This window comes from Neoarius graeffei, chromosome 5 (assembly GCF_027579695.1).
Source record: "Neoarius graeffei isolate fNeoGra1 chromosome 5, fNeoGra1.pri, whole genome shotgun sequence".
NCBI lineage: Eukaryota > Metazoa > Chordata > Actinopteri > Siluriformes > Ariidae > Neoarius > Neoarius graeffei.
Window position 1 is genome coordinate 60,054,504 of NC_083573.1, and position 9,807 is coordinate 60,064,310.

The 9,807-nt window shown below is 41.2% G+C and overlaps 1 protein-coding gene across 1 annotated transcript in view; it reads right to left on the bottom strand.

Moving 5' to 3' along the window:
- The window catches only part of mtf1 (metal-regulatory transcription factor 1), a 28,307-nt gene extending 18,500 nt beyond the window's left edge, over window positions 1-9,807 (bottom strand). The window contains 2 exon segments of the mRNA XM_060922164.1: window positions 9,339-9,786; window positions 9,788-9,807. Coding sequence (XP_060778147.1) covers window positions 9,339-9,786; window positions 9,788-9,804 — 465 coding nt within the window. The 5' untranslated portion in view covers window positions 9,805-9,807.

Sequence of the window (9,807 nt, forward strand, 5' to 3'; positions counted from 1 at the left end):
ACAAACAAGGCAAGGTTTATCATTTTATCAGATCCCGACGGAGAAGATGGATAGCGGCCATTAACAGATTGGCAGCCCTCGGCATACCAACGCTTGTGTAGTGACCACTTTGTTGGAGGTAAGACGAATAAAATTAGCCAGAAAAGGCATTACATTGCTGTTAACATTCTGTGGCGGCGAGTGTGTAACCAAATAGGTTAAAATAACCCAATTGTAACCTCTTTGTTCTTCTGTAGTAGCTATTGTTGACTAGCTAATGTCAACAAGTAGCTGGTATGTTACTGTAGCAATGTTTACGTTCAGTCATTTGGATGACTGTTAAAACCTTTCAGTCTCAAGTTTTTCCTTTACTGTATTTACTAGTTTACTGTAATTATGATCCGGCAGCTATTTACACCGGATCCAGTGTAAATAGCTGCCGGAGCCAACGTCCGAGGTTCCGGAGCGCGCTCCGGCTTGCTCCCCCTCAAATTAAGCAGCGCGCTCCGGCTTGCTCCCGGAGTGCTCCGGAACCTCAGCCGGAGCACTCTGGGAGCAGGCCGGAGCGCGCTCCGGAACCTCGGACGTTGGCGTGTATGTGTACGGCGATGGGTTTTTAACGACATAGGTATACAGATCATGTGGGCCGAAGTCAGGTAAAGACGAGGGCTTCGTGTACTTCCGTACGTCAGTGAACAATCCTGGTGGAAGCAGGTAAACGTCGTTCTCTAAGCCTGCTAACCTCAATTTTTGCAAATACCTCTCCCTCTGCTCGCCCTGTAAATGCCCTACGTCGCTGGATAGTGAAGGTGTTTTCTGCATCTCGCTCCTTTTTCTTTTATGTTTTTCGTTTGTCGCCTTCCTCGCATTCAAACTGATTCGAGCCGAAGTCCATTACATGTCCAAAATGGCAGTCGCGTTTACGAAAGTCACGTGACTGAAAAGGGTCTATACAGCCATCTCCTCTCATCTCATTATCTCTAGCCGCTTTATCCTTCTACAGGGTCGCAGGCAAGCTGGAGCCTATCCCAGCTGACTACGGGCGAAAGGCGGGGTACACCCTGGACAAGTCGCCAGGTCATCACAGGGCTGACACATAGACACAGACAACCATTCACACTCACATTCACACCTACGGTCAATTTAGAGTCACCAGTTAACCTAACCTGCATGTCTTTGGACTGTGGGGGAAACCGGAGCGCCCGGAAGAAACCCACGCGGACACGGGGAGAACATGCAAACTCCACACAGAAAGGCCCTCGCCGGCCACAGGGCTCGAACCCAGGACCTTCTTGCTGTGAGGCGACAGCGCTAACCACTACACCACCGTGCTGCCGCCATCTCCTCTTTCTCACTTAAAATAATGCCATGTTACACTGTCATTACCTACTCAGACTCAAATTAAAAACAGTTCTATCAAAGGCAAACTTTGTTAAGCCAAATTTATTTTCTCTGATCCCCTGCTTGCCTAAAAGAGAAAAAAATCCTCTAGTTGATGAAGTAATATTATATGCAAGTTGTACACAATTTGTAATCTTGAATAAAAACGAGAGAGCAAGACATGTGGGGGCTTTAAGAGACACTTTTTCTTAAATCTGACAAATACTTCTGATGCAGTGCATCAAAACAGCTGAAGTGACTTAAGTTGTCTAATCTTGTTCAATTCCAGCAATAAAATGTATAGTTAATAATAATAATAATAATAATAATTAAAAAATGCTGGCTCCTTGTGATAAGAACAAAACAAATGATGAAAGACGATCTCAAACTTAAAAGGATGATACAATTATGCTAGGGAAATTAAAAATGCAATACTTGTAGGACGATATGCAAAATTTCCTTCCAAATTCACACCAAGACTTCAGGAGGCTGTTATTTACACCGAACATAAACCATTCTGGGTTTAAAGCACACTTAATTTCATCAGTGATCATTGGTTATTTTAACCAGAGATTTCATACACAACTGGGCAGAAAACTTATATTGTAATCCTTATTAGACTGTATTTTACTACTTCTTTTCCTTGGGAAATCTGATCCTGGTACCAGATCTAAAGTTCAGAACGCAGCCTCTGGTTTTGTCTAGCCTGGATCAGGCTTTGTATCATTTGTAAATGGATGGTGAGGTGCAACCCACAACCGCCTACACAGTGGCAGACTGAGCAAAGCGGCCTGTGTGTTACACAAATCCCATGGGCTGGGAACACAATGTAGCAGTCCATTTGCATGTCCCTGTGATGCAAATACAGGTAGGTGCTGACGACATCCACAGCATCAGAGATGCTAAAAATACTCAAATACGGTAGTTATTGTCAACAACTTCAACAGCCAAGGTAAAAAAGAAAAGAAAGAAAAGTACTGTATATGCCACAAGTCTAAGAGTGAGTGTTAAAGTTCTCTAAAGTGAAAGAATTTCCACATCACACACTACCATCAAAATCCATTTGAACATTATTCCTTAGTGCCTACCTGAAAATCTGAATATACCTCTAACCAGGTTGACCCTGATGATCCCTTTTTTTTTTTTTTAATTCTAAGGTCCAGGGAACACTACACAGCATGCAGACTGGAAACTTTTATATAATTTGATATGTCTTTTTAATTACAAGTGTTTCCTTAGAAGAAATTTTTTCTCCAGATCTGATCTTGTTTTACTGGGGGAAAAAAAAAATCCTTTTTTTGTCAAGACATTCTGCCATGGTTTTGTTTACAAAAAAAAAGTGACTTAAACGCGAACAAGATAATAGCTCAGACCTGAAATGCCCTTATCAAAGATATGGCAAGAGTAGAGAAGAGGGGGAGGGGAAAAAATTGGTTGCCGGTTTACGCCGAGTAAATAATTTTATCGCTGTCAGTCAGAAAGAAAAAGAGGGCAGAATGGAGTGGAGAAAAGCTACGTTGCATAGAAATAATTTGAATGAGAGATTTATGTCTGATTTTAGGAAAGACTTCAAGACTAACAACAAAAGCAAGGGAAACGGCTCAGAGCGAACATTTCTAAACAGTTCCAATATAAATTTCTAAATTTATCTCTTTGGATTATTTTAAGGTCTTTATCACAAAGCACTGCACTTGACTTTTATAATTTTTTTCCATGGCTTTGTCCAATTTTTGGCTACTGGATGCTTTGCAATTCACTGAATTGATTAAAAAAAGGTAAAGTTTGTAGTGAATTAAAAAAAAAAAAACCTCCAAGTTTGGTAACACAGAGCTAAAACCTAAATGATAGAGATACAACTGTGTATTCTCTGAGAACTAGTCTTGAAATAGAGCTACTGCCAAGTGCAGTGGCACTTAAAGTGGGGTCTATGAACCTCCTGGGATCCGTGAAGTACAACTAAGGGGTCTGTGATGTTCTCTTACAGCGGAGGAAATCATAACCCACCCCAAGTTATTATATTATTTATTTAATTATCATATTTATTAGCCTGTTTGGACTGAATATATTGAAACCAAAACTAAATAACTTAAAAAAAAAAAAAAAAGTGAATAGGTCAAATTTGACATTTTGATAATGCGTTATGTTTGAGGAAAGTTCAAGGAATAAAAAGCTCTGTGACTGACAATGTATAAATAATAAGCGTAATATGTGAATAGCTGGATTATCTCATCTCATCATCTCTAGCCAGTTTATCCTGTTCTACAGGGTTGCAGGCAAGCTGGAGCCTATCCCAGCTGACTACGGGCGAAAGGCGGGGTACACCCTGGACAAGTCGCCAGGTCATCACAGGGCTGACACATAGACACAGACAACCATTCACACTCACATTCACACCTACGGTCAATTTAGAGTCACCAGTTAACCTAACCTGCATGTCTTTGGACTGTGGGGGAAACCGGAGCGCCCGGAGGAAACCCACGCGGACACAGGGAGAACATGCAAACTCCGCACAGAAAGGCCCTCGCCGGCCACGGGGCTCGAACCCGGACCTTCTTGCTGTGAGGCGACAGCGCTAACTACTATACCACCATGCCACCCTAGTTGGATTATGTTCATAAAATAAATCTGTACTGATGGGTTCTGTAGAATTTATTTTAAAAAAGGTGTTCTACGTAAGAACTTTAATTAAAAAAAAAAATTTAACAAGTTTTGACATTATGTCAGATGTCTATGTATTGCATTGTAGAGGTATCTACTGAAGTTAGCATGCTGACCAGTTCGCCCTGAGACAGGACAGTCCATCCGTCTTGTATCTCAAGAGGCGAGGAGTCATTGCAGTGTCCATTCTGCCCTCAGTCTAAAATGAGAGTAGGTAGAAAAAAAAGTCACTGAGCTTACTCTCACTGAGTGGCAGAAAGATTAACTATTACTGAGTGGAAACGTTTCAGCACAAATGTGGTGAAAACACACAAAAAAACCCCACATCTAAAATAGGAAAGAGCTGTAGTTTGATGGACTGTACAAATAGATTCAACATGAAATCAGAGCTCAATTTTTACATACTGCCAACAGCTAAAGAAAAGCAAAGCCAACTGACTGCTGCAATTCACAAAAACAACTGGAATCCAGGCACCAAAACAATGATTTAAAATTGCCATTTAGACTACGTTCAGACTGCACCCTGAAACGACCCATATCCGATTTTTTTGCCCATATGCGACCTGTATCCGATTTGTTATTGACAATGTGAACGACACAGATCCGATTTTTTCACATGCGACCCAGGCCGCTTGGATATGTGGTCCTAATTCCGATGCATATCTGATATTTTCACATGCGACTGCAGTCTGACCGGACAGGTTGCATTCATGCGACCTACATGTCATCAACAAGAGACAAACGTCACTATTCTGCGTTGGCTAATCCCGCCTCTTTGGTGGAAAACAACAACATTTGTACAGTTTTCAGAATTTAAATAGACTTTTATAGAATTGATCAAGCTAATGGTGGATTTGGTAGGGACCTGGATGTTGATCTGTTAGCCTGATTAAATAAAACAGTTTCTATAACTGATTTATAACTTAAACCATACTGTATTACAAGATAAGATTGTTCTGGAAATTTCCAGTAATTTGACACCTTCGGTCTCATTAGTCTGCTGCCCACATTAATCAGATTATTGTGTGAGTTCCACCATCACCACAAAAACCACATCGCCAGGTCTCGCCTCATCTCCATAGCAAACTGCACTGGTGTTTATGCACCTTGAGCCAGCGCTGAGAGAAGTTGCAGAATTCAGCTGGCTATAAACAATCTAAATAAATATTTATAAAAATGTAGAAAAAAAGTTTATTAATATGACGAAATAAATATGTGCAAATTATTAAGCCTGAATTAAGAGTTTGGTAATACAGCGGCCGTATCCCAAATGACTGCCTACTGAAGCTCGAGTGCACTATATAGAGTTTAAAAATCCATTACTTCCTAGTAACATGTAGTGCACTTATATAGAAATTAGAGACACATTTAGGAGTCAACCCTCGTTACCAGGCTACACGTTTTCATTTCAGTTCAGAAACAAAAACACACACGAGACCTCACACTTTAACACTAACCAGATAAATAAACAACAACAACAAAAAAATCATTAAACTTGAAGAGGGCGCTTTTTTTTTTGTTTACGTATTATGTAGATGTGCTTATTACGTGCCAATTTGCGCATGCGGGACACTTTTGGGTCGTTTTCCGTTCATACTGGAGATCGCATACAAGTCTCATATAATTGGTAATGTGAACGGCCTAACAAAAAAATCGGATTTCACAACAAATCGGATATGGGTCGTTTCAGGTTGCAGTCTGAACGTAGTGTTAGTTTGTCGGGCGTGTTGTATTTTTGGAGGCGGGGAAATAGAAAGAAAAAGGGATCCTACTGGGAGAAATTGAATTGCTACGCCAAGCAACTCTATTTGGACAAACTAAAAACACAATAAACAAAAGCCAAAGACTGGACTACAGACCCTGATACACTGCCGCCACTCACAAACCCAGATACTGCAAACTCTTTCATTTTTGCATTGACTGCATACATTTTACACAAGTTTAAAGTTACAAATCCTGAGAAGCTCATGAACAGTTTTGCAGTGCCTGGGTGCAGGCTCTGCTAATTCACAAGCCAGCAAACCGCACGAGTACAGTCTTACTTGCACAGGTAACTAGGACGCCTCTTTTTTTTGGCTGAATTATTAAGCAAAGCAAAATACAAAACTTGCAAAAACATTCAGCTGTGTGATCATTTCACTGAGTCATAAGTAGTGGGTTTGATCAGCCTCATTATTAAGAATAATTAAAAAAAAAAAGTTGACATATCTGCTGTGTTGCAAGCCGTAGCGGTCTCATGCACTACTGAGGTGCGAGTTACTGCGGCTGATGCCACATGTGAAGATAAAAAGATGACACTGCCACCTTATAATCTCCACGAGTTTCAGAGGGTTTGGTTGAATTGTGTGTGCTGTTGCCCTGCTGGTATTTAGTAGCTGGGTTTTTTAATAATTGATGACTGTAAAGTTAGACTGCATGAACCCAGTAGTGGACCTCCCTTTTTATAAAAAACAAAAAAAACAACACCCCTTTACGCTATATTCAGCGAGTGAGAATAAGAATGGTGGTCGTGCAATTGGGGAGAAGAGGTGACAAGGGACCATGCATGTCCTTGTTTCATAGGCTAAGAGTGGACATCCCAACTTTCTAGTGATGTACTGCCCTTTATATTGTTTGGAGTATGAATTTGACAGGTCGCCACTTTTGACAGATAGCACCTTTAAAAGGAGTGCCTGGGCACGCAAAAAAATCAACCAACAAACAAAAAAACCCCACACAACTTTGAGAATCCCTTAAGCATATAGCAAAGAGCACTACGGTATTAATTACAGCACGTCACGAACGCCCCTGAGCTGATGCTTCTCAAATGAATAAATGAGACCTAACCTTAAGGGAAATGTAGTGTCTACTGAAAGACAGTTGGTTGTACAGCGCTGCATTCTTGCACTTTTAGATTTTAGCTGACTCTGAATGACAAGAGGCTTTGTATTGCAGCACCAGCTGTAAGAGCAAGAGATGTTAGGAAAACAATCTATCACATGCAGCCCCAGGGGGAGTGAGGCCATGTGTGAAACGAAACAGCTCTCATTCCTAACTGTCTCTGCACGTTATGCAACAGGCCAATTAATAACAACAGGGTAATGAATAGCGGTTAAAGCAGAACTCTGTTGCAAAACCCAAGACAACTGAGGACACTTGCCTTAAACCCCTGCGAGATTCATTTAACAAAGAATTCACACCAGTCTACATTAGGTATTAAGAACAAATAACAGATGTGCAGATTACATGCAGACTTATTTCCTAACCATGTTTCAGAATAGTTGATAAAGCAGTAGTTAAACACCTAAAAATACTAAATACCTTATCCACTTCCTGTTCTCGTACAGTTATGGCTCCCAACACTGAAATTGTCTGTCAGAAGCCTTGGTATAACTCAGTGGTTGCGTTAGACTTTTTCATTGTCCGTCATTTTGACGGACAGGGTCGTAAAAATTCCGTCATTGTCCATTATTATCTGTCATTTTATTTTAACTTTTAAATGACAATGTATATAGGCTATATATTTAATAACTTGTGTTTTCATGGACTCATTTTCATTTAAAAATTAATTCACAGAACAAGCTTGTATTATTTAATCATTTATTTATGTATTTATGATGCAAAAAGATGAACAGAGATTCTGACGTTCAGTCACTTGTGAACTGATTTTCCCTCCGCTAAAAACATTGCGGCTGTTGTGCCTTAACGGGCATATGGACAATGTTATTTTACAACGTAGCAAGACAATTGCAGTTAAAATATGAATAGTCCACTACAACGATTTAAGTGACAATCTAATTTGACCTGTTTGCGTGAGCTCAAACCTTCCTTCTGGCCCGCATGGATTTAAATTGGGAGCTCGCTTGTGCATAATCAAAGTCGTCAATGGAGACTGCTGCCGAGGCAATTGTCATTAAATTTTGCATCTTTGCCTCGGACAGACGACTTCTCATTGACGTTTTAATTTTATTCTGAAGGCTGAACCCACGCTCTGCTGCGACACTGGAGACTGGAATAACCAGCGCCACTTCAGCCAAAGTTCTGAAGTCGGGAAACATTTCTCCCAGGGAAGTGATCAGAAGCTGGCAAGAGCCTCTGAAAGTTGGATTTCCCGACCCTGCTAGTACTTTCTTCATAGGGAGGAAATCCTGCAGCATGCGGTCTTTCTGCACCAGTGGTGCAGCTGCACCCTGCGGTGACCCGTAGTGGGCTGACACGGAAGGTCTTAAATAAAACAAATTTATGTTTAAATGTTAGTTTGTCTACCCGTGCTCTCATTAAAATGATAGTTTAGCAGATATTCGAGCAGTGATGTTCCTAAGCTTCCTAAGCTTGCTGGGGAAGAATACAATAAATCGATATTTGTTTCATTTTAAAAACAAGAAAACAACTAGCCTAAATGAGCGCTATTGCATTAAGACATACAGGCAGGGAAACGACACAAACAACCCAATGCATCTCTTTTTTTTAATAGCAAAAATGACGTGTCTTCTGCAGAGAAGGGAAACATTAATCCATCTCACTGTGCTAGTGGTTAGAAAAGTCAGAGCGCGGTCAGGAGCGCGATGGGGGGAACAGCCTTGCACAGTGGCTACAGTGTATACATGAGTAGCCTATGCACTGAACATCAAGACTCGCCGCAACGTCGGCTCAGATTGAAAGTGACGGCAGTGAAGACTATGTATACCGTATGTAAGAAAACTCTGCCACAACTTGCCAATCATTTCAATTGTGTGTTTCATTACGTTTTATTATTGTTATTATTAGGCTGTTATTGGTAATGGTAACGGTAAACATCCGTCAAAATGACCGACGGCCTTCAGATTTTTCCGTCATAGCTAAAAAAAAATCCGTCAATGATGGACAATTGTCGGTTAACGCGACCTACGGTATAACTCGAGTACATTTTCTATAGTGCTGTTATCACTGATATAATAAAGGGGTGTAGGCAGAACTTTTACAATGGGGTGGCCAGGCTAAACCCAATGACTTTATTGGGGTGGCAAAAAACTTGTGTTAGCTAGCTAAACTTGCTTGTTCTGCTCTGTTGGACGACGAAGGAAAAAAAAAAAACTTGTAGTTGCAGTGGGAGTTTTATTAATGAAGTTATCACAGTGAGATTTATGCATAGGTCAGTTTCACATCATAAGACATTGTTAACCACACTGAATACTACTATTACTATCACTACTAATGATAATGTCTTATTGGGGGTGACCAGGCAAGTGGCCATGTTTCACACAACTTAGCTATGCTCATGGCTATAATACAACAAATCTGGGAAAATAATGTGAAAGCAAAGCACACTGTTCTGCCACTCTAGTTTGTTAAAAGGTCCGTACCTCTCTCTGCTTAGTCTCCGGGCACTCAGAGTGCAGCGTAAGAGTGGCTCCTTCAATGTTGCGGGGCATGGGGGTGGACCCGGGATTGATGATGAACTGGATCTGGTCGGGTGAGATCGTGTGATGCACATAGCCCTGTGCCATGCTATCTGGGTCCGACATGAAAGCCAGTGTCCCCTCCTCGTCTCCATCACCATTAGCCAAAAACGCCACACCATCGTCATCTGGCCCACAGTGGCCATCCTCTTCTCCTTCCTCATCCAGATGAATAGGGTCCTGTTCAATGAGTACTGTGGTGCGGTCATACACCCGTGCTGAGGACGATGAGGGTTTGGGAATCAGCATGTCCTCTTTGTCAGAATCAGCCATTTTGCACTCATCATAGTCCTCTCTGCCCAGTTTGTCGACATCGTCCTCATCCTCTTCAAAGAACATGGCTGTCTCAGTTTGGGCCATTCTCACCCATGAT